The sequence below is a fragment of the Ptychodera flava genome, chromosome 21 (genome assembly GCF_041260155.1).
Source record: "Ptychodera flava strain L36383 chromosome 21, AS_Pfla_20210202, whole genome shotgun sequence".
Lineage (NCBI taxonomy): Eukaryota > Metazoa > Hemichordata > Enteropneusta > Ptychoderidae > Ptychodera > Ptychodera flava.
The window spans coordinates 30264805-30292563 of NC_091948.1; the positions used below are offsets into that span (position 1 = coordinate 30264805).

Genomic DNA, 27759 nt, shown 5'->3' on the forward strand with positions numbered 1-27759 from the left:
CTGAGATGAACTTCGTACACATCCATAATACCTCTTAAATCATGATGTATTTTTTTGTGCTCTCTTCTAAGTAGAATTTGGCATTTTCTACTGTTTGAACCGATCATCATGTTCACTGAGTACGATTTTGCGCCGCCTGAGTGAAGCGCCATCAGCGTTTGCCGGTGGAAAAGCTGTGACCCGTGACCCAACTTTTACATAACCTCTAATGATCCCCCACAGTTTTCCACGACGGCGGCGGAGTATAGTATGGTGTATTATGATCCGGCAGTGTTTATGGCATCGATAGATATCCCATCGCCAAAAAACATAACAGAACTCAGCAACAAAATGCAATCTAAAGGTAATTTGTTCAAAATATCGTAGTGATTTACTCTCTCAGGCGTGTTTTGGTCCAATTTTTCTCGGTGTTTTGACCGACTGTTTACTTCCGGTGGTGTTCTTTTGTGATGTTGATAGCAACATGGCGTCGATATTGGCAGTGCAATTTCCCGGTACATCGACCTTTGAATTATTACGATGAAAAAGATGGATTTCTTTGTGTAAAAATTTTCACTCATAGAATTTTAAGTCGGATGTAAATTTACACCTAAACTGTGTCTTTGTAACATTACAGGTAAGTTTGAGGAACAAGTGACGAGTGATGCAATCACAAGGAAGGTACATTGCACAGACATTGTTAACTGCATAACGCCCTGATACGACATGAAATAGAAATACCAGATCAAAATTATGACTGCTTACATTTTCTGTCGTTATTGTTAGTTCACGCCGTCGACAGAATTGCTCTTGAAACTCGCAGAAATGAATGGAGTCTCAGATATTTAGCCGCCTTCCGACTGCGGAAAGCAAGACCAGCAAGCGTAAATAACCTCCGTACTCAAGGTCAACTGAGAGTGAATCTTTAGCTGAGCCTCGCCCTGTAAATCTAATCGCGAACCCACCACATACTCAGACTTTGGTAGTTTCATGATCCAACGAAAACAATTATTTTGGTGTGTGTGTTTTTTTACGCCATCAACTTTATATTTTTATTCAATGTCGTGAACAGCTACAGTGTAAGAAAATTTACCATGGGCTCACCATCCCCTTCAAGTTCAAGCCAGTTATAGCCATGAAAAATGTCAACACTGAATGTAATCTAAATAAGTTTGGATATTTCTACAGCTCTGAAAAATCAGTTTTTGTATTTTCCTGAACCATACGTGCTTGAGAGATTGTTAAGGTATTGCATAGGGAGCAGGTCACCTCGACCCCTGTCTGTTTTGACCCCAGTAATTCACACTGGTTGTGGTCACCTCACCTTGGTACCCAAGTCACTTCGACCTCATCATACTCTTCATGTTTACTGAATATATAATGCAACATTGCATGCGAGAATTGATCAGGTTTCTGTGAGGGAATCTGTTTGCTTCGAAAAGATGGTTTGGCTGTTTGATAGGCAAAATGCAGGCACCACGTGTACACGTATGCATCTGCCAACTGTTGGCCATGGAGATTTTAAGTACAAACATGGAGTGTTCCCGGCATTACTAGCTTCCAATACTAACCTTCAAAGTGCTATGAACATCGAATAAAACTGACTATGTGCTTTTGAGATAATAATACAGGTGTGTCTTCTTAATACTGAAGGAAGGTATGAGGGGTGGAGATGACCAGGGCTGATGGGGTCAAAACACCTAGGGGTTGAAGTGACTAGAAGCCACTGCATATACATGTATTTCTGTTTCTGCTTTGTCTTATAATGTCAATTTTCTTGCACTTTCTACAGACGAATGAAAACTCAGGAAGAAGTAAAAGATTGTGATTCCTGTCTCACTGAAATACAACTTGTAGTGGCTAAGAGAGAGAACGATGGGAGATGATGATATGTTATCAAGCCCTCTACAGTATAGTTTTACTGTAGGGCCAAGATACACCGACCTGAAACCCCTTGGTTTTGGAGGCAATGGTCTAGTCTGTTCTGCTGTAGACAGTGAGTGTGACAAACATGTCGCTGTCAAGAAGATCTCCTTCAGTGATCGAAAAAGCTGCAAACAAGCTCTGAGAGAAATTAAAATCATACGACGACTCAGACATGAAAATATCGTACATGTATGCGAAATCCTGAGTGCTCATGGTGACAACATTGATTTGAACACAACGGATAATATCAATGAGTTCCGTACTGTGTATCTGATCCAGGAACTTCTAGATACTGATCTACATAGAGTGATACAAAGTCAAACACTCAGTGGGGGCTACATCAGACTATTCATGTACCAGTTGCTGCGTGGCCTCAAATACATCCACAGTGCTAATGTACTTCATAGAGATTTGAAACCAAGTAACTTATTGATCAACATGGAAGATTTAACGTTACGTATCGGAGACTTTGGTTTGGCAAGAATTGTTGACCCCATGTATTGCCACAAGGTGAGTAAGTTTGTCTCGATTGTTCAGGTTTGAATCTATGTGATGTAAAGAAGGGATTAGGAAGAGAAATTATATTACCATTAGCATTATATGCTACCCTTTGCCATTCTGATTAGACGAGAGCTCATTCCATCGATGCTAAAATTTTGCTTAAATATTGTGGCCAAAGAAGAAAAATAACTACAGTGGTAATATATGAAGTGGTTTAGGAGAAAATAAAGAAGAAAATGTATCACTGCTGTTGGCATCACTATTTACCGAACGTCCAGGGATAAAAAGTTGAAAGCTAAGTTATATGCCACACAACTACAATTACGTATGTAAGATTCATCACTTACAAATTTTCGATTTCTATAAATTTCATGAAAGTTGCTAAATCTTGCAGCCACTTATATAGAACATTTCTTCTGCTGAGAGGATGATTGAACAGAATGGCACTTTCCTAAAAGTTGAGAGATTTGGAGTTTTATCAAAACTTTGGAAGTGTAATTTTGTCAAAACTTAAGAGTCACAGAGAGTGTTTTATGTCCATTGAATCAAGCCAAAAATCACAGACAGTAGAGATTCCCCCTCTACTGTCTGTGATTAACGTGACCTTCAAAGGCACAATTTGCATGCAGATTACCATGACTAAATGGAACCTTGGAATTCAAAATGATGCATAGTTCCCAATATATTTATTTTCCCTAGGCTCCAAATGCTGAAACAAACTCTTATATAATCACCGTCGACCTTCAATGGATGCAAAATCATGCTGCACACTTGTGTATATGAATGCTCAAATGAACATGAGGTCATTTTGGAGAACAATTTGAACTCTGTCCAGACTTTCTGAAGACTCTTCCAGTTTGCAGATTTATGGTTTTAAATTTCAAAGGGTCATAAAATCAACTCACAGGATGGTCAACAATATTGAAAGAGGGGTCACAGTCGTTTGAAGAGTTAGATTAGCTAGAAATGGATGAGTTCAAAGAGGATGTACCATGCATTCTCCTTCCACTGTGGGTGACAACATTTGTTATCAGGATATTACCAGCTTAATATCAACAAACTAACAACTCAGGGCTCGAAAATTCTCGCCGCCCGACGCCCGTGACAAGTGAATTTTGAGTCCGGGCAAGTGAAAACAACATTCTCCCAGCCCGACGGACAAGTGAATTTCAATGAGGCCACTGTACGTATGCGCTGCCACTCTCTAGTTCTTTGAGTGTACCGCTTTAGATATGGCCGGCCGATAAAATAGCTCTGTTCTACTTGGTTACAAAATAGCAAAATATTGACGTCTTTGCACGATGTTTTTTTCTTCTGATGAAATCATGTCATGCACGATGCCTCCTCAACAGAAAACTACAGCTTACAATAAAATGTTGTAAGGTGTTGAAACAAATTTACCCTCCTTCCTACAAAGTTGCAATGTATTGAAACACTTTACTCTCCTTTCTACAAAGTTACAAATTCCCTGGTACGTGAAGTAAACATTGTTGCTGTTTGATTCTGCAATCGCGGTCCCTCAGTCCCTCATAGACGGACCGTGCTACAAAACATCATGGAGGAATGATGAATACACTGAGGCTTGGCTTTGCCTCTGTGAGTCCCGCGTACCGGTCGTCCTTTTTAGTCCAAGTTTTATCTACTTTGCTTGAATCAAAATTTGGCCTGCAATTACTCAGTTTGATAGTAAAAACCATTATTTCAAAGGAAACTTTCACAAACAGAGTCAGAATACAAGGGAAAAGGAGAAAAAATTTGAGGTTTTCTGAAAGGTCAAATCTGGGTCATCTTATGTGATGTCATCAATGAAGACCCTTTAAGTACACAATTATGGTTCAAAAGAAACCACCTAGGGAGGTCCAATAGGTACAATCTCATGATAAAAGGTAATTTCTTGGTGCTTTCCAATTTAATGGCATTTAGCTTGACTGTCAGTTTTAAATTAAATTTTATTAACAGTTATGGCAAAGGGAAATTGTCAACAGTAGTTGCAGTAAGCAATCCATTTCAAATCATCACATTAATATTTCTGCAGAGTCCTCCAGTTTAATGATGTAATAGTGAACATCACTAGACATTTCTTGATGATATCGAAATATCAAATGAAAATGTTCCTGGGCTACAATGTTATCATTATCATTAAAACTATTATTACTCTTTAAAACATTGGAAAATGAATTGAACAATATCATTGTGTCTCGTTTTAAAGGATTTTGACCTGACCCTTTTTGTCTCAAGAAAATACTTATGCTGAAGATGCTATTGAGCCTGCTTGATCACAACTATGACACAACACCACAATACTTGTATACACTGTCACTATGCTACCGAATGCTTTCTTCTGCATGGAAAATTTGTATATGTGTGGCTAACAAAATTTACATCATGACTTAAAGAGTGCATAAATGTGCCACATAAGGTAGTAGAGCATGTAGTGTATATGTATGATAAGTTGTCATACTGTGAACACTACTCAATGCCGCAGAAGTATTCTGTATCTGTGGTAATACACTTCACATTGCTACCTATTTTAGAATTGCTACCTAATTATTTCTTGTGGCAAAAGTTTACCATCAGAAATGAAAAAGTATTTTGATCCCTTCAATGTCATAAAAAACACAGATAATTAATGTAATAAAAACTAAACAAATATTTCTTTAATGTAAAAACTATCATGAACAACATACAAAACATCTTGATTTGTAAAATTAGGAACTCCTGAATGCTGAGAAAGCTGTTGCTACACTTGAGATCATAAACTGTTTAAAAGTTGCTCAAAATGGCTACAAGATTTTTTATTTGGCTAAAGAGTTGGCTAATCATTTTGGTGACTTAGGGGAACCCTGCAGTTTATTGCACATACCACGTGGTAGCAGTAAACTAAATGATACTGAAAGTTTCATGTGGGCATAATTTGACACAACACCGCTGGCCCATTATATACTTACCCTTAGTGCACCTACCTGACTTGCCTATTAAAACCAGGTACCAGGTCATGATGACACACAATGACAATGTACCGGTGTTGTTTTATTGAAATGCATTACATGTCCCCCAAAAATTTAATTGGTCACCCATTAAGACCTACTATGGGTCACTGTGTCCCCATGCTAACAAAAGCTGGCTGAAACACTGTGTATGTGTACGTTACATAAGATATTATTTTTGATACACAGAATAAGGACACAAATTTATCAGTAAGTTACAGCTATTGTTTCTTTACAATGACATTAATAAACCATACATATTTACTCTTAAAATCATCTGAAATTCAGGGCAAGTGAATTTTTCTTCCGGACAAGTGAAATTGAAAATTCACTTGCCCTATGGCAAGTGAGTTTTAAAAAAAATTTTCGAGCCCTGAACATAACTGCAAACTCTGTGTACTGCCGTTGTTGTAAGTCTCAGCATAGAGGTACAAGAAGATGGTCCCCCATGGTCTCAGTGCCCTCCACTGCTTGGAAAAACAGAGGGACAGCTAATTTACATAGCAATGCATTATTTGCATAATTTTTGTGTGAAAATATACTCTTTTTGTATAGCTATTAACACACAGAAATATTGCTCCCCAAACAGGGGGGTGGTCCACTTGAATCCTGAAGTCTGATAAAATCTGTTGTTTTTGCTTTTTTGTAGGGTTATCTCAGTGAAAATGTGTCAACTCGGTGGTACAGATCACCAGAATTGATGCTAACTCCAAATAACTACACCAAGGCAATTGACGTGTGGTCCTGTGGTTGCATCCTTGCTGAATTGCTTCTTGGTAAACCAATATTTCCTGGTGCTAATGAGGCGGAACAGATATCCCTGATTTTAGATGCTGTGCCTGTACCTGTTGACAGAATAGATGAGATACTGGATCTTGTGCCAAAAAATCTACTGAAAAATTACCAAGGTCAACCAAAGCATCCACTCAGAGAGAGATTTCCTAATATAGAAAGAGATGGTAAGATTATTGTTTTCCTAATTGTTTGTGAAGAGATATTGACTCAGAAATACATGTTTCTGTATGCTTATGTGTAAGGTACCCTCCAACAAATGAGCATAGCAATATTGCAATTTTTTATAAATAATGTGTCTCATTTTGTATTGTACACCTGTGTTTGTAACCTGTTGAGTGTCATCGTGTTGTAAATATCAGTATCAGTGGACATGGAAAGAGATGGCAAGATTATTCAGTCCAATAAAGTTGGGTCTTATGGGACGCAATTTGACCATTCACCTCCCAGCTGTTTTATGTAAACATAAGAACAATCTGGCATGACGTCATAAATTTTTTCAATATAACTTAAACACCCATTTCATGATCACTAAGTCACAGAGTGTACAAAGGCCTATGAAAATCTATAACTTTGTAGTTCTGCTGGAATACTATTTTGGTACTACATTGGTTGAATTTTTGGTTAATGTCCTTGGCACTGTACATCTTGATAATACATGTACCGTACCTCTACAGTATGATGAACTCAGACATATATTCTGGTATTCTGTGAATAGCCTTATATTAATAATATAATATTAGAAGAAGTAGTGATGGCGGTTGAAGTGCTAGTATTCCAGTTTATTTTAGACTGGATGTTCATATAGACAAAAATTGTATCAGAAGCAGTGTGCTATCTAACTGACAACATTTCTGAACTTATTCAGTCAATTAAGACATTTCTTGAAATTTTTTTGAAATTTCTAAAGTTCTTAAGTTCAGCCCAATATCACACTTTCACAAGAAAACTGTTTTAATCCATTGGATTCAATATAGCTGTTACTCCACAAAATGGTAGAGTAGCAGCTGTATGTTTGACCCTTTCAAGTCTTACTTCCTGGTAACATACCTGAATCAGCCTTGTACATGTGTATGGTGACCCAGGCCAGAGTGGGTCAGTGTCCCTTGAATCTATTACACACATTGGCTCATCTATAGTACTGGAATTGAAATCCTGTGATTGTGATCAGAACATGAAGCAATATCTTCCATTTGTCATAAACAATTACAAGAGAAGCATATCACTGAAATGTGCATGTCAACAATTCTTCATTTGCAAGCAGTTTACTGTAAGCATTACACAGTACAGCTCCATTTTATGCGGATGTAAATTTTACATCAATTCTGTTTGAAACAGACAGTCTCTTGTGTTGTTCCCAAATCATGCCACAGTGCATTCTGGGTGTTCAAACAGTCAATATACTGGTTTGTCTTCAAGTTTTAAGAGAAAATAATTCATAGAATTCATATTTTCTGTTAGTAAGCGTCGGAGAGAAAAAAGCATTTGACATTGCATCAACGTCCCATCGTTGTGGCATGTGTAATCTGCTGTTGCCTGTAGAGGGCTGTGTATTGATAATGCCATCTGAAAGACTGAGTGAATCATTTAATGACCAAATTTCACAGGAAAATTGCAAAAAAAAAATGAAACCACCTGCATTGTCTCTATAACAAATACAGCTAACAATTACAGTACTCATGTAATTTATACAATATTTAATATTTTGTTGCCTCAAAATGAAAATGAATTTATATATTTACAAATGTGAAAACAGCTATCTCAATGTAAAATCTGAATTGCTGTTTCTGTGCATTCTACATGCAAATCAATGATGTTCCAGCAGAAATTTGTGACTTATCGCATTCATGTTTACTTAAACACTTGCAGCGTAAACCTGCCTAATGCTATGTGTCATGCCCAATGTTATTGTTGACAAACAAATACCAGCAACAGTCCTGACTGAAGTTCATTTGTCTACAGTAACATTAACATTCATATCGACACATTGTGTTTGTTTGCCAGGCTAATTCCCAGTATTTCAATGTATTCCAAAGGAAAGAAGATACACAGCACTTACAGAAATATCTGCAAAGGTACATGTATAAACTATTCTGCCTTAAATATTTCCGTACTCACTTTTACTCTTCTTGTCAATTGCAGCTTTAAATCTACTAGAGTGCCTTCTGACCTTTGACTCCAGGGACAGGATTACAGCTGAAGAAGCCCTTCAGCATCCATTCATGCATGTGTACTCCTATCCACCTGATGAACCAATCACAGATCAGCCATTTTATATTGAAAGTGAGGTTGATGACCTTTCACCTACAACTCTAAAGAAAATCCTGATCTCAGAAAGTTCCAACGTCCAATGGCACAACAATGTTGATGTCGACAATGAAGCCTTAGCCCTCAGTGACCTTACACTTAAAGATAGAATTTTGGATAATAGCGGATCTGAAATATCAGAAGAAGATTTGATGAACCGCAGCTTCACAGAACTTGAAAATCATTCTGTCGTGGACATGGTAGAGGGCCAGGAGAAGCTTCCACTTCCCAACAATTTAGCGGAAAAGTTCAATGGAAAAATTGAAGAAGAAGAGGAAGAAGAAAACATGGCTTTTGAGAGAAAACTGGCCCTGGACTATGAGAGTGAATGCAGTGAAAAATCAGACAACGATGCCAAGGAAGATGTGACTCCATGCGAGAATAAGACTGAGGATATGTTGGAAGAATTGGAACTGGAAGAGAAACTACAGATGGAAGTGGCTGAGAATGAGAAAATCAGTCAGGATGGTGAGAATGTGGTGGACAAGAAGGATAAATGTAAACTCAATGTGGCCTGTTTTGTCAAGATGAAAGACAAGAATGAAGTCGAGGAAGAAGCTGAACTGATGAAGACGGAGAAAGGAGATGGTGGGGAGGAGAGAAAAGTGAATGAAGATGTTGAAAAGATGTTGAAAGTAAATTTGAAGAAAGACGATGAGAAGGCAAGCAAAGAAAGTAGTGAGAAACCAAGTAGTGAGTTCAATAGAAATACTAAAACAAAGAAGGAAATGGATGTAGTGAAACGGAAAGTTAAAACAAATTGTAGTCATAGAAACAGCAAAGAAGAATATCATGACAGAGAGAAGAGTCTGCAGCACTGTCTGGAGATTGAACACTTCCGTGCCTTGCCGGATGATAGAGGAGATGGCGAAAAACATCAGGGTATGGATCAAAACCTATCGGATACCAAGAAGAAGTTGAGCTGTAGACACAAAACATGTGAAAATCACAAACATGATTGTGTCAATGCTGAGGGTTATACATCGCCAAAGCTTCAACACAAAATGAATGAAATCCGGAAGATGGAATTGGAAAGAAACAAGGCAGTACGCTTAAGTTTGATCGGTAGACAAAAAGGCCTAGAGGAATACAAACAACAGTTGCACATAGACTTGCCTGTCAGAGATATGGAGTGTACAAGTGGTCCAAACTCACCTAGATCTCCAAAAACTTATTCCCCTAGAGGTGAAAAAAGTGTCCGTCCAAAGAAGTACAAGCCAAAAGGAAAACAGTGACTTTTCACTTCAACTCATTTTAGCACAACAGGGTATGTGTATGTGAATTGCTGTAGTTGTTGAGTGCTACAAATTCTCTTCATGAAAGTGTACAACTAATCTAGGTAGCTTTAAGATGCCTCAACAGAAATTACTGATCTCATGTGTATATGAAATCAGTGTGTGGAAAACCCTGTTGAGGCTAATGTTGGATAGTATTTGTACACTGTTTAATACATTTCTTTCCAATTTGCATGTTTTTTACGATGCTAAATGCAATTGATTTTGGGTAAGAGATCAGTTACCTCAAATCATAGGTCGTTGCGTCAAAAGATTGATAAAGCAAGATAATAGTGTTATTCCTCATGGCAAATGTGAGATGTAAAGAAACATGAAAATCTAGACATGTTCAGCTTGATCATTATCTATGACACATTACCTTATTCAAGTAAATCATTATTTCTTTGGCTATGAAGCACATAAACTCACTTTGCGTAAACATTTTCTTATCAAGTGTGGGTGTTTTATCATGCATGCTGACTTTGTTAATTTGTATTTATTTGGACCAAAAAGTTACCTTCCAGTTTTCTATGTTCATAATCAATAAACTCAAGAAAGAATTCCATGAAAAGTATGTTCCCAGACAAACTGCATTACTGTATAAACATCACGTTTTTTGTCTGAAATATTTGCTTTTTTAGCCTGAGTGTCATTGTTATGACAGGTAAGCATTGTGAAAGTACCTGTGCTTTTGTGACAACATTTGCTTTGTATAAGATGTTTATTCAACAAATGATGATGATCAGAGATAGTCTAGCAAGTGTTGTAAATTCACATGATAAACGTTTTCACAAAGAGGTGATGCTCTCTCCTTTTGTTTCCAAGCACAGTGGCAGTTTTGTCCCATCTTGCCTCGGAATGGATTTTCAAAAGTGCTTGTACATGATATGCACTTGTACAATACTTTTCCAACAGTACCTCGATTCTTTTTTATTTGGAGTGATTTCCAAGAAAGGATCATGTTTAGACTTATTTATGGTCTGTAATTCATGAGAAATTTTAAAAGCCATTGAAGGCTGCAATTTGTTTAAACACACTAATAAAACCAGTGTTCTCCATGGCTTGGAAAAACAGAGGGGAGGGCAGTTTACATATCAATGCATAATTTGCATATTCCTGTGTTGTGAAAGTATTGCTCTAAAAAAAAAGAGGGATGGCCCTCCCTTGAAAATTGCCTTATGGAGAACCCTGGAAATGTTTGGTGAAAAAGCTGGTCATCTTAAATTTTAATGTTATGTTCTCTCAGAGAAATTTTTATCCAAGGTATAATCACATATTTTTAAAGAAATTTGATATTATTTCCATGTAGAAGTGCAAACATCAAAGTTTGAACCTTAAACTCATTTTATTCAACTCAAGTTATTGTGTTGGTGAAAACGTACGAAAGTCCTGCATGGAATGTCTCACTTTTTATCTTCAGTATTATATCGTATATGACAAGTGTGCCCTCAAACATCCACGATCACTAGACTCATGGAGTAAGTTTGAGTGTTCCAACAAAATTTATTAGAGTCAGCGGTAGCAGGTATTGAGTCGTTGCAAATTTGCATCAAACGCAATATGTATGTCAATAAGATGGCATAATGTTGTTCAGGGCTTATTGAATGGTTTATTTTGTTGCGGCACAAAATGCAAGTAGTTCTGATAGTTCATAAAAGTTGGTCAAACTGAGAACTCTACATTTCTCTTGACATGTACAGGAGTTATCCTGAGTCCATATGCAGCATATTATTGTACTGCACTTGATATCTTCTTATATGCTGAGCAACTCTTAATGTGGCATTCCCTTCTTTGGTAAATAATCTCCATGCAAGAAACATGTTTACTAGAAAACAACTACAAAACAGCCACTGACAGGTTGGCGTGTAGTCAAGCCATAGTTAGTGGAGCAGTATCTATGGCCAAACGTTAGGTCTTCATTGTATATGCTATCTGTCCATTTTGCACCTTTGTAGAAATTAATCACTGCCTATTGTGTCATTACTGTATGCCCCAGTAACTGTTAAATTTTTTAACAATTTCGTCGTCTATTTTGTGGTCTACTCACTGTAACTTTTTCAACTTGAAATACCTGGTACTTGGTTAAACAGCACAGCCTTCTTACATATGTTTTGTAACATATATGCTTTATAATTGAATATTATGCATTCTATTTATTCATTGCTCAATTATACCATTACTGGCGAGACATTTCAAGTCATGCTTCAACATACTTTCATAAAAATTCAAAGTTCTACACATTCATCAAAGTACAGCTCTTGCAAAAATGGTCAAAAGTTACTGGGCTTTTTGTATCAGTAGTTCACATTGACAAGTACTGGGTATGAGTGAAATGCATGTAGTGTAATGTAACACTTTCCATTACATGTAACTAGATGTGTACAGTTCTACAGACAACATTTTGATGAAGACTCTCGGGGTCTGATATCAAGTATCTAACCTAGAACAGTTTATAGAATCTATGGGGTCTGATATCAAGTATCTTACCTAAAACAGTTTATAGAATCTATGGGGTCTGATATCAAGCATCTAAACTAAAACAGTTTATAGAATCTATGGGGTCTGATATCAAGTATCTAACCTAGAACAGTTTATAGAATCTATGGGGTCTGATATCAAGTATCTTACCTAAAACAGTTTATATTTGATGTTTAGATAGTATACCACACTTAACATAGTAGTAAGATGGTTTTAGATATTTATGTATGCATTATAAACAGAAAACGTTTATAGTTCAGCACTATTTATAATCATATTTTGGTCTAAATTTCACAAATATTATAATATTTGCTATAGTGGATATTCTTTTTGAGTAGAAAATCTATTTATTCATATTTACCCAACCTAAATGTTGCTTGGCATTTCGCCAGATGTTTTCAGCACTTCACTTGTTGGATTTTAATTTTAATTGTTTGTTTTAAACATAAAGTATGATTTTCCATAACATTTAATGTGAATGAATGAATGTAGGTTTTGGAATATTTAAGTGTTTGTTAGAATGGTACTCTTGCAGTGAATTTGTAAATCAACACTCTTTTAAAAGTCTGTGAAAACTTTTTGAAAATGATGTTGTGTCAAAAAAACACCTGTCGTCATTTTCTAAAGATGTCAAAAAGTGAAACTTTGCCAAGCCTCATTCTGATAGCCAGACTATTTATACTGTGAACAACCATAAGTTAAAGGAATTTGGACACCTGGGCCTAAAGCCAAATTACTGATTTTCTCATTGGTTTCCATGTGAATAAAACATGCTATCATTACTGTACTGTGCTACTGCAGTTCCATCAGTGTATATCGCTGACATTCCTCTATTACCATATATACAGACAGTGATTTATCAAATTTGTGGTGACGAGCAACTCCACTTTTATGTGATCTGGTGAAATTTTTGGGTTTTACCCTGTGATGACATGTACCATGTCAACTCAGCAGATTAAAAAAGTACTAGTGATCACTTTGCCAGCAAAGAAACCAGTGCATCACAAGTTTGGTAGATTTGTATTGCATGCACTAGCCATCACATGTACCATGCAGATGGTATAGAAAACACAGTTTCTCTCTGAGCCAAAGATAACTTACACATTATATGGAGCAACTGTCCTGTAAATCTCTGTAGTTCTTTTAAACTCTTGAAATGTACTGTTCGTTGTACACTAGTGTTTTACTTTGTCATCAAAGATTTGTGTCTGAAAGTTTATCAGTATTCTACCATTTGAGCATTAAACCATGTACTGTGCAGCTAGTGTATCATATACAGTGTTGTTACTGAGTGTATGTCGTGTACTGTGCCTGACCGAGTGTATGAAATTTGACATGAATTGTCATGAACACCTTGATGGGAACCATGATGAAAGCAGATGAAGATGAACTTGAGTGAGTCCAGATGCTTGTGCATATGTAATAGTAGATATATGTACAACAAATAACTGGGTTTTATGACACAATTTTTGTAAATCAGTACTACACTGTAAAGGTAGAATTATGCATAAAGAATTTACAAGGAAAGGTTGTTTTCTTCCAGAAATATGTAATGTGTACCCTGTAGAGGTGGTCGCAATGGGTTTTGGAATCTTATTTAATATTTAAACTGTGGCCATCCCTACTAACCACATCTCTTGATAAAGAGGCTGAAGATGATAGAATACAAATACCAGGCCTTTGGGTTCTAAGTTATGATAAACAATCACCAGCTATTCATTGTGTATTGAAAGAAGCCATTTGCTATAACTTTTGACGATTTTTGTTCCAGTTTTTATTTTACCGTCAACCATGGTTTTCTAAAGATACATTAGGCCAAAAAAAAAGAAAGAATGTTTCTGGTCAGGTCTTTCTTTAAAAAATGGTGGCAGTGACACGCATTTTATTTTTTTTTATTTTTTTTGCCTCAAGGGAGGGGGGAGGGTCAGTTTATAGTTTTATCAATATAGTCACATATATACTGTTCATGCAGTCACTGATCATTCCCCCCAAAGAATTTTGTCTTTCTCTTCAGCCATTTTGGTTTGGTGTCAGCCACGGCCACCGGCCACAAACAGAGAAAAAAAGGGTGACGCGCTGTTGTTCAAGTGACGCGCGCGCTGACCAGAAACATTTCTTTTTTTTGGCCTTAGCAATAGCCGCTTTTGATGATGGACAATCAATTCATCTTATGTGCTTAGCAGTCTTAATATGGTAGGTACATGTTTTGCTGATATCTTATTCATGAAAACTATTTCTCATGTAATAATTACAATTTAACATTTTAGTTCACTTCCCACATTACAAAATGATTTACCATGTCTGAATGAATTCTTTCCTGGCTTGGTGAAGAATAAATACATATTTTCTTACCTTTCGTAATGTTAATAAATGACATATAGAATCAATAGCTTCTGAAGAATACAGCAATAGTAATGGGCTTTGGAGGAGAATTTTTAACCTGTATTCTGCTAATAACAGGTAGTCTGTTAGATTCATAAAATATATACATAATTTGTTCCCGTATAGCTATTTCAGTGAATGATTAAGAGTGTCTTAAAACCCTCGGTTTGGGCACGGTCATCGTGTTTTGGGAGACAAGTGAATCAAGTATGTGTCGTGTCGCGGTCATTGTGGCCTTCTTCGATAAAAACAAACTCAAGGCAAAGTATCTCGGTGGTGGCGCTTGTCCTCTGAGACGACAAAGCAACGAGTATTGGTGCTGAGTCAAAGGTCACAAGAGTTATTCAAGTAAGTACATCTAATTACCATACAAACATTGTCCCAAGTTAGGATTATACTTTTGATTTCACTCGCGAAGGAGTCTCTTTTTCTTTGATATTAGAGAACGTCATGGTGCAAAGATAACAAACGTAGAATACACATTAGTCACACGTCCATCACCAGAAGGACCTACGCCGGTAAAGGAGTGTTTTACTGTGATTTCAACCTGGGAAGATTAGCTGTCGGTATGTCTGCGTCGGTGAAGCTGTGCATGGTGACTCTCTGTACATCACTTTACGTCGTTTTCACGTCAGCTGCTATATATACAAATCAATATGCTGTCCATTTGCAAGGAGGGTTGTCAGAAGCCGATCGTTTAGCGGCCAAGTATGGATATATTAACCTCGGACAGGTAAGAAACTTGTGCCAAAAGTTGTTAGATTGTCGCTTCCTGTAGGGACTAGTTCCACGGAAGTTGTTGACGTGTCCCCCACTCAAAACGTCCAAAGCATTTCCGCAATAGGAATGCAAATGGAAGGGCATCCAGTACTTCAAAGTGCAAGGTACTGTTGTATTCATACGAATGACTTTTCTATGAAATTGTTCACTCGTTTAGAATTATTTAACAGAAGAAGATGCCCTCCTGTTCTTAATCGTAGTGAGAGGCATTGACTCCCGCCAGCTGTGACAGGATGTGTTCTAAGTGTTTTTTTGACGTTTCAGGGAAACCCAGTCTAGTCTCGGCACGCCTTTGTAATACTGCCAAGAGGCATTCAAACGCTGAAGGTGTATGCCTTTTTTTACTGACCATCATTATGACGGGATCTGGGCATTTTTTTTTACTTACTTAGAGTTTGATTTATATACACGCGGAGTCACTTAAATAGCATCACTCGTGTGAGTGGTTTACTGTTGAAGTAATTCATAAATGTACGCACCAATGGTGTTTCTGACAGGCACAATTTAGATGCACTGTTGTGCAACTAGGATTTTCCGTTTCTTGTTGCATCACAGGGATTTCACACCGTGAGTCTAATTCATGGTGTTTTACTTTAGTGTTTTTCAAAAAACTCTGTAATGATTTAGAGTCAAACAACGACAGTTCAGCCACGCCACTGTTTATGCAAAGACTGTTGTAATGCAATGAAGTTTTGTAAAAAGTATTGCATAATTTATGAGCTACTGCTTGCCTGTACTTAAAACTTGGGTAGACAGTGGAAAACAAGTCTTTGCATTCAAGAGAAAATCAAACGGCTTTTTAAACCAAAATTGATCGAATCTTGATATTATTATTGATCAACAAGGGCAATACCGGTAAGAGCAGAAATAATGAACACTACAGAGTAGATAATTGACAGGTGTGGCACATTGGCAAAATTTGTTGTTTCAGGTTACAATCAATGTGCTTTCTGCTTAAAGAAGGTTACACAGAAGCTCTTTGTGTTAGACCAGTGGTAAAGGTCACCACGTCTACATTTCAAGGTGTCACAGCAAATGATGCAAAGACAGCCAGTGACATACAAAAAATGTCTTTAGAAGGGAAGACAATATCTGTACAAAAGAAGATATCAGTTTATTCCTTTTACAAAATGGTAAAGGTGAAAGATGCTAAGTTCTCTATGATTGTTTTCAAACTGTTAGATCTCATTAGATTCCTTTAAATCTATGTAACTTGATAATCCTATATCACTTTACAAAGTCATACAAAGTGACCTTGTTCCTGAGATTGAAAGATTGACTCCACCTGTCTGGTTCTTGTGACATCATAAAGATTATATTAACTTTTCTATCAACTCTGAAACACAAATCAAGAATACTGAATCCTCAGTTCAGCTTCACATCCATTTATGAGAAACCTCAGCTAATCAGTATTAGTCAGTGACTGTCATTTGCTATGATCTGAGGTATCATCAGACCCGATGGTCAGGTATACAGTCCACAGTGTCCAAGATACTCATTCTGATCTGTTTGCAGTGTACATGCACTAAACTACTTTTGAACTTGAGCAGAAGGCATTAACTTAAAAACTGTCAAAATGACAACTCACAACATAAATCAACATAACCACAGCCACTCATTTTTTTGACGGTCAGTGCATAAAGGGAGGAACCCAGGATCATGAGATCACAATAGGTTGGTACTTGGCGCTTCATTGACTAACAATTGTGACTCCTTATTAGCTAGAGGAAACAAAAGTTTCAAGCTTCCAGTTGAGTCAACTTACCTTTTTTTCGATATGTGCAATGTAATGGAAGCTGCCCATATTCATACAAGTTGCATGTATGATTTTGTGTACACACTGATCAGAAACATTAAAATTTAACTGCCGGGATTCTCCTACAAGCATATCGTTTGTTTAATGAACGTGCTTGTAATACTTCCCTAATGCCTCTTTCATACCAGACTCTCCACTTCAGACCAATCAGCATCAACGCTGATCTCATGATTATGCAATTTTATTATGTTATGGTGGGTCATGAAACAAAATTTAACATCCATAAATTCGAATAGTTGTAGAAAATCAAACAACTCAATGTTAACTGTTTTGTTGGAATTTTACAAAACACTTATGTTAAACGATATCATCAGAAGATCTAGCTTGTACAGTAGTTTGACCTGAAACACTTAGCTTTTATCAAGCCTTCTAGTGGTCAGTTAATTCATCATCATAATCTGGTAATCAGAATATTTTCTTCCGAGAGCCTTGTCAGATTTGCATACAGGAAAATTTATTACTGTATTACAAAATACTAAATATTGACATTCCTTGTCTTTTTCAAACAAATATTCATTTGATTTGTCTGTTTAATGACTTTATCAAACTTTTAATGGCTTATCTCAAAATGACATGCATTGACACAGCCCACACTAGTTCACTGTGCTTTATCTCAATACTGTTCTAATTGATAATACTGAACTAATCTTTGTTTATATATCAGTGCTTATTGGCCATATATTCACACACAAATAAAAGACAGTTATGATCTTATCACTACATGATTGTATGTAATACCTACATACTGTAAAGGGTTGGTTCAGATTGAACACTTTGATCTATGGGAACCAACTCAAGACCTTAGTTCAAAATAATCAGAGTTAACATGTGTCAAACAAGATAACATTTTCTCTGGAAGAGGGTATATCAAATCACGTTCCTCCCCTGTGATTAAATCAGGACCAAAATTTATGTCAGAGACACAATTGTTTTTGAGGGTGAGTTTCAACAGTCGTGACGTCAAATCATACAATTTTATTCATGTACGGTAAATTATTTAGATTGGTTTGCAGCTGAAATATGCCTCATTGTTAGCTTTCCAATATACACAGTCTGCACTGTTACTCCTAGTCTACAATTGCACATCAGTGTAGTAACATGTACACATATTTGACGTTATCGTCTTGATTTAAACAGAGGGAGATCGTTCCATCTGTGGCTGTACCAATGGGACCTGGTACCCATACAACATGTCTCGGTACCCATACAACATGTCTGTTGCTATGGGCAACATATCCCAACCTTCCTTGTGCATGTCCAAAATTTTAAAATGGTAGCTAAAAGCTGTACTGAACTCGGTGACCGCATCCAAAGCAGCTTCATAGAAACAAAGGGATGCAATCAAAGTTTATTTGACAAAGTCTTGCAATCATTAGAAAGCTGCAAAACTGTTGAAATATCATCACACATGTTGAATTCGCTTCACATTTGCATGACTTTCATCACCAATTTCTGGGAAGAGACAGATTTTATCAACAACAAGGTCATGTCAGCCACAGATGGTACATGTACGTGTATTGACTGAAATGAAAAATCTGGCCAACATGCATGTAGATTGCTACTGTTCTTTTTGAAATGGACAACATATTCACGAACTCATGAACCGTCCTAATACTTGCCATGAATAGGTTTTTATGATACCAGCAATGAAAGCAGCAGTATGTGTCATGCAGAGATTCTAACATCACATGATAATATACTTGGTTATTCACATTAAAATACCAGGATTTATCACCGGGTACATGTATATCAAAGGTATTGCCATAATCGTGCGCTGTAGAATCGAGAACAATACTTAAGCATACAATGTACAAGGTGATAAATCCTGGTATTTTTAGAATAACCTTATCATTATATGTATACAACTTTTAGGGTCAACTTGGACAAGTAGGTTAAAAATAGTATTTTCAGTATACTTTGTATGTACAGTTAGCCCTGCAATCACATACAAATTAGGTTCACACCCAACGCATCAGCTAAGTGTACAATAGAAATACCGTATTCGGTACTCAACCTGTACTCAGTAAAGAAATCATAGTTCAGCACGAATTACTTGTATTTTGTGGATATTCACATTTTGACAGATTTTCACACACATTGTGACGTAGTGATTGTGAAATACATACTCAGATCTAATGAAAAAAATAATGAGATCACATCAAAGTTTTCTGATGTTTACATATAAAGGCTATAAGGTCAGAGATTGTTGGTGTTCAATAACACTAAGTTTTTGACTGCGCAGTACTTTCATTGGACTCCACATTCACAATACTGAAATTTATTATTCAATGAAAATCCATAGATTACCAAGGCAGGTGTATAATGATAAACAATATACCGGTACAGGTGAAAACATCAGTAAGAAGCCATATAAAAGGCTCTATTATGTATGTATATATTCCTTTATCCCTTACATGAAAGTAGCCGTAAATCTTACAGCTCATGCTCATAAGATTACACAAAAAGTAACAAAAGCAAAGTGCTTAGGACCGCTTTCAACTACAATGACTAAATCACAGATAAGCTTTCCTATTGATGAGTCACATTCAACTCAATTTTGCAATGATGCTCACTGAAACATTTCTTTGACATTTTATCTATCAAACATTTGTGATTTAAACCACAGTTTTTGGAGTGACCATGTTAAGATGTAAACTGGAGGTTCTCATCTTGTCCATTTTACAAACAGCACTGCCACCTGAATAATTAATATCTTCTGATGTATAATTAATAGCAATAGGATAGCCAGACTTCATTTTCTCTGTAATGCTGATGATATTGTCTGCATTCTGTCAAACTTGCACATAAAAAACCCTTGTTTTGAGGCAAGATAAAGGGAGCCTCTCTTGTCCTGCCAGGCCCATCACATGGCATTGAGCCATGATGCATTTTCACATACTTTGTGTGGTATGACCTGATAGTGAAACGAACTTGGTAGGATGACAGTAGTATGTTTTACAGGGTGCAACTTTGAACACTCAACTGTATCCTCGTTTCCCTGCAATTAAATTTTTATCAAGAGTTTATTCTGAAAATCAGAATAATCAGAAACAAATATCAGGAAATGATCCAAAAGAACAACTCTAAAATTTTCTTTAAAGCCCCAGTATTTGTAACTTTTAACAATTTTTTTCATATTTTTGATTAAAATGACATCCTCAGTATGTGAAAGTAGACCATAATTAATACTGAATCGCATGGTTTGCATGCCCAGCCCGCCTCACGATTAACAGTAAAAGGAGTGAAAAATGACTTCTTGTCCGGACCAGAAGTCAGCTTTGTTGACACACGAAACGAAACGTAATCACACCACCGCGCATGCTCAACCACATCTACGCAAGTTTTACTGTGGCGTCCGTAGAAACCATACGCTCTTCGAAAAGGTCTGGTCCATCGAAACTGGAGACTCAGCTAAAAACGCGCGAAAGTTGGGTGAAATACCGGAAAGATATAAATATGTAAGTGTTTACAGATTGTTCCGACTATAATGAGCCGTGCAACAAACGTCTTGAACAGCTAAACTAACGACGGAGGCAGTCGATTGTAAGCTTCATGCAAGGCACTGCACGTTGTGACCGATGGTACGGAGATCAAGTTTGCTGAATGAATTGAGAGAGAAAAACATATATGAATAAAAATTCAGCACTTCACCATTGTAATCATTGAACTAGTCGTTTCTTCCATTATGGAGTATAATGAAAATTTCGTTGAAAATAAATGGCGGGACTGATTCTGCTCCGTCTACTCAAACGAAGTTTTGTGTATGGCCAGGCCGGCTAACTAAGCCTGCAGGCAACACAGCCTATCAACTTCGCATATCGTTGCCGTACGGCGTAATTGAAAACGCTCAGAAAGGAAAAATATCTTGAATGCAGTACAAAAGTCTTACTTATTAAATTTAAAAGTATTTCAAAATAATATCGAACGTAACGGGTATATAATCCTCACAAGGACTACAGTAGTACAACAAGTATCGGCTAGCTGCGATGCGATGGAAGTTCAAACCCCGTTCAAACACAAGAGAGATCCCGGCCTCACTGCAAAGTCGTCCCCTGCGCACCCGGCCCGACAGCAAACTAACCTCTTGGTTAGTTTGATTCTGTTGTTTATATTTTGTATAAATTCATGATACATATCTGACTTTCACAACTGTACAATTTGCTCAGGCTGTAGTCTACAGACGATCGGAGGGAGCTAAGGCAGGCCCCAAATTTGCATGGACAATGCCCGGGACAATTATAGACGCAGCTCGATGAGAAAGTCATTCACATAAACCTAAATGAAGTAATCAATACAAAACTTTTAAACATCACTGGTTCTGAAAATTTATGATCAATGGTTCTGACCTACGGAATTTATACTGCGACGTTGTTTTTTTGTGTGTTTGGCCAGCTACTAGACCTGTAAGGCTGTACTACATGGAGGTAGTAGACTGCACAAGTGCAGCGGGGCCGGGCCGAGATTGGTGTGGGGCTGCAGCAAGGTAAATTGACAGCGTCCATTGCAGAATGCCCGCGTGTTATCCTTTGTCGTTTGGGAGGAAATTTACCGCTGTATTCAGAATGCCTTTTTACCAGTATAAAAGATCAGTAACTGATGCATCAAGAGCCAAGAGTCTGTAAATTTCTTAGCAGTAGCTCCATTGTTTTTTTCTAAATTTTCGCTGAGATACAGCAGTGCGTATACTGGTCCCGATCGTTCTGACTCAGGCGTTCACAGCTGTTTAGGGAGCCGTCATTATTTACGATCTGGGGTCGGAGGAATTACATTAGAAACTCCGAAATTTTGAGTCGCACCCCAGCCAACCATGATGACTTTGAGTAACCCCCCCCTCTAATAGAAAGTTTGGCTTACCTGAGCCCATGTAATAATTTGTAGATATAAAAGCTCACCTAATAAGCAGTCTCCGACCATATAGTATTGTTAAATTTGGATGGGTAGCATGTCATTATGGTATGGTTAAATGTCCAAATGGTTGTTGAACTCAAGTCAAATAAAATATACATTTCTATGATAATATAAAGGATGAATTCACAACAGTTCAGTTTTGTCCTAGATCCAGTGCACTTATAGTGATATCTGTCGAGAACATTTCTCCATGACCCAGCCTCTCCTTCCAACCCTGGTAACGACTGCAGAAAACTACTGTGTGAAATCATCATCACCACTGTTGATCCTCATCTTTAATGTCGCTGGTGCCATTGCGTACATGAACAACGATATCATTCTCATCGTCACTATCTTCTCTTTCATAATAAGTATTGCTAGTAGTAGCACCTACTTGTAGTTTTTTGCCTTGCTTCATCTAGTTGATATTTATTTGTACTGTTAGAGTATTTATTTTCTTTTTATTTAATATGTATCAGAGTAAAATATATATAATCAACTAATCATTATGTCATTGAGGACAGAGTAAGACAAAGAAAAAACATTTTGAGCACCCCCTTATAACTTTCAATTTTTGAATGACCCCCAGGTCGTAAATACTGACGGTTCCCTTACTTGCTGCCAAAGGCCATCGCGTTCACTGCATTCGACAGCCTACCATACATTGCCAAACTATGTTGCTTCGATTTCGCAATCACCTTGCCGCTAAAGCGACAATCAGCTGAAATTTATTACTTCAAGTTACTCAATTTTGATAGCTATTTGCCTACAGAAGTGAGCCAAGTGTATATAGTGTCGTCTTGATTTTACATCGGTACCCGGAGTTCTGAGTGACCAACTGCAGGGTGCGCATCGGTGCACTGCCGACTGCAGTTTGAATAATCCGTATATAACGCACACGGTACCAGAATAGAATGTTAGCCTCCTCTGCCAAAGTTCTGTATCCTCTGAAACACAGTAGCAGTACGTATTTGAACGGAGAAGAACAAAATAAAACCATTCGCAGGTCATTCAGCCGGCGACCATGGGCGATTACCCGGGCAGTGGCGTGGCATGGCAAGGCCCCAGGAATGTTGCAGGCTCGATGATGTCATCAGTATCGGCGTTCTCGATCACGTGCACAGCCTACAAATTGTCAACAAACCCGCGCGGCAATCCAACTCGATCGGGCAATATCTAGCGTTTGTATGTCACTACAGGAGCACAAATTTGGCTTATTTCTTTACTGAACAACATTTTACGATGGATGTAAGAGAATAATATGTAATTTCGAACATAAAAAAGGTTAAAAGTTACAAATACTGGGGCTTTAATTAAAACACACAAACATGCTTCCCTTTGCTTCAGGCAAAAATCATGTTTTTATAACCTGTTTGTGACTGTTTGCAGAAAACGGCTTTGTTTTTCAAGGTGGGATTTGCTTGTTCTGTTTGTTTTCATGTATTAGAAATACTAAACACAATACAATTAACATACAATCACTCACATATGACTTTGTTTGTATCCATTAATTTAAATATACATCTATTATCTTTTACGGTATCCAATTGTTCTGATGGTTTGACGAGTTATCTGTCAACATGACTTGCCCTAACCTGTCGTGTGTACATGTATGATACAGTGTTTCTGTTGTGCATGCATGCTCTACATGTATGTACACAACAAAAACATTTAAGGTAGAGACACACGTTAGATGATACTTATTTAAACTCACTTTTTGTCAATAAATTTCACTTTTAGACCCCACACATTATATATTTTCTGTTAGCCCTATATCTAAACATTATGAAAAATATGTTTATTTTCCGAAATCACAGTGTTTGTGACCATTTCTCTCAAAAATATGCGTTTTTGAGTTTTTTTACCTAAAAAAAATTAGGTGTTACAGGACTATGGCGACTTGAGATCTTTTAACAGAAATCAACAATTGAGTAGTCTGGGGAAAAAACGGTGTCCCAGATTTTCTCTATTCCCTTTTGTTTCAGCACAATAAGGTGTCAAAGTAACAACTCTGGGTTTTTGAATAAATTACCGGGTTTCGTTTAACTTCAGCAAGAATTTCTCTTGTTCTATTAATTTTACCAAAAATCTGGGACACCGTTTTTTCCCCAGACTACTCAATTGTTGATTTCTGTTAAAAGATCTAAAGTCGCCATAGTCCTGTAACACCTAATTTTCTTTAGGTAAAAAAACTCAAAAACGCATATTTTTGAGAGAAATGGTCACAAACACTGAGATATCGGAAAATAAACATATTTTTCATAATGTCGAGATATAGGGCTAACAGACGATAATGTGTGGGGTCTAAAAGTGAAATTTATTGAGAAAAAGTGAGTTGAATAATTTCATAGCTTGAATAAAGCTACTGAAGAAATTGGAATTTTTTTAATTCTAAAGTGCATATATAACCTTTTTTCTGCCAAGTTTATATTTCACCATCATCATCAAGTCGGTTAAAATTTGTAAAGCAAAACATGTCCCATATGGTGCATTTTAACAAAGACTTGAAGATTTGTAGGTCCCTGAAGACAGAGATACTGTAAACGTGATTTTTACAGACTTCAGCTGCTATAACATACCCCGGTACCAAGCCAAGTGGGTGAAAATACGGTACATATGGTTTTGGCTCAATACCGCTTAAATTTTTACTGACTTGGCAAATGGGGAAGTGATATTGTCTGGCAGGAAAAGAGATAAATGGTAAACTCACATAAAACTTTTCATTTGTCTTGTAAAAGCATTCAAATGTTCCTGTATACACAGACAGTATTAAACTCCCTTTGTTCATTTAGACTGGTTGACTTTGATAAGAAGATTTTAATACATGTACATGTACATTGTACATACCATTATTCAGATTGGCAATTCATTTTCCTTTTATTATTGAATTTTCAGACTCCAGGCAATATGAGTGAAACTTTACAATTAAATTTACATTTCATGCAGTTGTGAAAAAAACACCCCATGTCCATCGGTAAATCTGTAGAAAATCACATGTACTGGATAATATCTGAGATCATAATATTTTATCGACAGTATTCCCTCAATGGTACGTCAAGAATAAAAAGAATTTAGTACTGAATCTGTTGTAAATATTTCATAAATATATACAGTATAAATACAATATTTTATAAATGTGTATATCAGATAAAAATACTTTGCGTTGAAAATGATTGCACACCATGAAATCTGCAGACAAAAGCCATTCATTGCGCTGAATCATCATTCAAAAGATACTGATGGAAAATGTTGAACTTAGTAGGATACTATCAATAAAATACGTCTCCACAAGTACTGTATAAGCAGTAGTAATCAGCTAGTAGATTAAACAGTCTCTATGGATCGTTCATGTCCTTGTTAAACTTCTTCAAGATGTTCAGCCATGCCTACACATAGCTTTAAATTTGCTTGAGTTGCATCAACCACATGATGTATCTGTCTGTGTAAGGTCAGTGACCTCAATACATTCCTGTCTGCCGGACTTCACTATCATGTCAATGGTTCACATCCTGAATTCCTTGTCAAAGTGCATTTCAATACATGTATTTTGTACATACCGTATATGAATCTGTCTCCAGGTATTCACTCCGTAAATGCCAATACTTTGATAATAAAAATAATGTAATATATACATTAGAATATTTCATTACCAAGAAACACCTGTCAATTATTAATAAATACTTACAGCTTTGCATTCTTTTGTGTACATGTAATTTATTTGCATTAATATGATACCTTGGAAACCAAATCGAATAGAGGTCAAATGGGTTCTGTGATGGTACATGTACTTCTATTTCAGTCATACTCTGATTTCATATACAGTATACACACCAGATCAGTATACACCAAATGATACTTTTAGCCAATGAAGTCATAGCACATACATGTATAGTGTGTTTGAAAAGAAGATAATCATGCAAGACAAACAAAATTTTACTTTTCAAACTTTCTGGTACTACAGTAGTAGTGTGAAAAAACTTGCAGTGATTGCATGATTTTTACTCACATTCAATAAATTCTACATAATGTGTACGTTCATGTAGGCATTGAAACTGCTAGTTCATGAATGTTGCTTTGACCATTTGGAAACTTCACAGATGGTCAAGCGAGTCAAATTTTGGCCTTCTTATGCAGTGATATCTTAGATGCATCAGAAGTGTCCATTTGTAGCCAAACCTTATCAGTTGTGTGACCTTAGAATAAGACTAAACATACAATGTACATATATATGAGAGTAATCAAAAATGTTGTTTTTGAGTACAGTCAAACTATTGCTATCAATTTAGATAGCATTAAAATACAACAAAGTTACTGCTTTCATTTCAAAAACATAGACTGTTCATCCGTTGCTTTCATAATGATATCAGCTTCATGATCAGTATCATATGCAGTTTATGATTTCAACTAATGCAAACCCTGCAGTAACTACTGTACCAATGTGATAATTCACACCAAATAACAGTTTTAAAGTAATATTTTTAATGAACTGTGTGTGTAGTTTGAAGAGGAAAGAGCAAATTATTCTTGTGTAATTTTGCAGAATGTTGACCAAGAATAAATTGTGCTACAGTACCTTAATTTCTGTACTTGATAGTAGAAAATCCAAGTGTGAAATTTTGAAAATGGGATTTTGTCACTGAATGTCAACATTAGTACTTTTCCCCTAGTCTACTGTTTTAGTAAATGTCACAATAAAATTCAATACTTTCACATAGCTACACACAATTCTTCACACAATATTTTTACTCGCAGATTCAAATTTGACATTTGTTCCATGACTTTTCTGGAATAAGCAACCCAAAAGCTAGCTCATATGAAAAACTAGCCTTAGTGAACTTGCACTTTAATTTATAAATTTGCTGTAATGATTGATTATGGGATGAATTCAGACATTGCAAATGCAGTTGCAGGACCAATAATTATGAAAACAGGCCACACTTTTTTTGCTTTTAGTGGGCTTATGCACCAGTGAATAATGGGAACAAATCAGTAAACTGAGAATGAAAACAGGACCACTGACAAAGATACAGGACCACTCCGTTCATTTTAATGTTGGTCCATAGATTATCAGTTTCAAATCAATCAATTGTTGTGGCTGACTTCTTGATAAGTTACAACCAGCCTTAGTGAACTTCATGTCTCATTCTATGAAATCCTAGTTTAATTTACTTTATTTCTCTTTCAGGTTGGAACATTAGAGGATCACTACTTATTTGTTCACAGAAAAGTCACAAAGCGTTCTCTACGGCCAAATCAAGGAAAACACACATATATACATAAAGAACCAGGGGTAAGTTCAATATTTCTCTCATCAGAAATCAGTAATTGTCAGCTAGAAATAGAAATCTGACTTTGGTTCTTCCCCAGTGTTTTCTGTTACTTTCATCTGATAGCAGTTAAAGCTTTCTGCCTGCGTTAAGATTTCTGTCTGTTTCAAAGTGTATCTGTGCCCATTAGTTCCTGTGTTGTACAGATCTTCTACAGGAGTTGCACTGTACAGTTACAAATGTAATATCTCAATGGGCAAAAGCTTGTTTAGTCTGTCCATGTATTTGCAGAGCTTGTAATCCTAACAACACCAATTTGATTAAAATCAGATGTAGAGATAGCATAGGCCTCCAAAGAAAGCAGCAAAAAAGTGAAGGTGGAC

General features: G+C 36.6%; 2 protein-coding genes across 3 annotated transcripts in view; both read left to right on the forward strand.

Moving 5' to 3' along the window:
- The first annotated feature begins 175 nt into the window (after positions 1-175).
- LOC139121997 (mitogen-activated protein kinase 4-like) lies at positions 176-13518 on the forward strand. 2 transcript variants are annotated; one of them, XM_070687334.1, is made up of 4 exons: positions 176-343; positions 1772-2415; positions 6043-6352; positions 8328-13518. In XM_070687334.1, exons 2-4 carry the CDS (start codon positions 1855-1857, stop codon positions 9725-9727), a joined length of 2271 nt encoding a protein of 756 aa, XP_070543435.1. In that variant the 5' UTR covers positions 176-343; positions 1772-1854; the 3' UTR covers positions 9728-13518. The 2 variants fall into 2 exon arrangements, with proteins under 2 accessions (XP_070543435.1, XP_070543436.1); XM_070687335.1 differs by lacking the exon at positions 176-343 and adding an exon at positions 459-616.
- A 1450-nt stretch (positions 13519-14968) lies between these two features.
- LOC139121998 (proprotein convertase subtilisin/kexin type 5-like) overlaps positions 14969-27759 on the forward strand; it is a 69006-nt gene continuing 56215 nt past the window's right edge. The window contains exons 1-2 of the mRNA XM_070687336.1: positions 14969-15359; positions 27295-27399. Coding sequence (XP_070543437.1) covers positions 15195-15359; positions 27295-27399 — 270 coding nt within the window. The 5' untranslated portion in view covers positions 14969-15194. The remainder of the gene's footprint in view (positions 15360-27294; positions 27400-27759) is intronic.

Excerpts from the sequence above, each read along its gene's own strand:
- LOC139121997 (XM_070687334.1), top strand. The coding sequence starts at position 1,855 with ATGGGAGATGATGATATGTTATCAAGCCCTCTACAGTATAGTTTTACT. Across the intron at positions 2,416-6,042 it reads ACCCCATGTATTGCCACAAG|GGTTATCTCAGTGAAAATGT; the intron begins GTGAGTAAGTTT and ends GCTTTTTTGTAG. Across the intron at positions 6,353-8,327 it reads TCCTAATATAGAAAGAGATG|CTTTAAATCTACTAGAGTGC; the intron begins GTAAGATTATTG and ends TGTCAATTGCAG.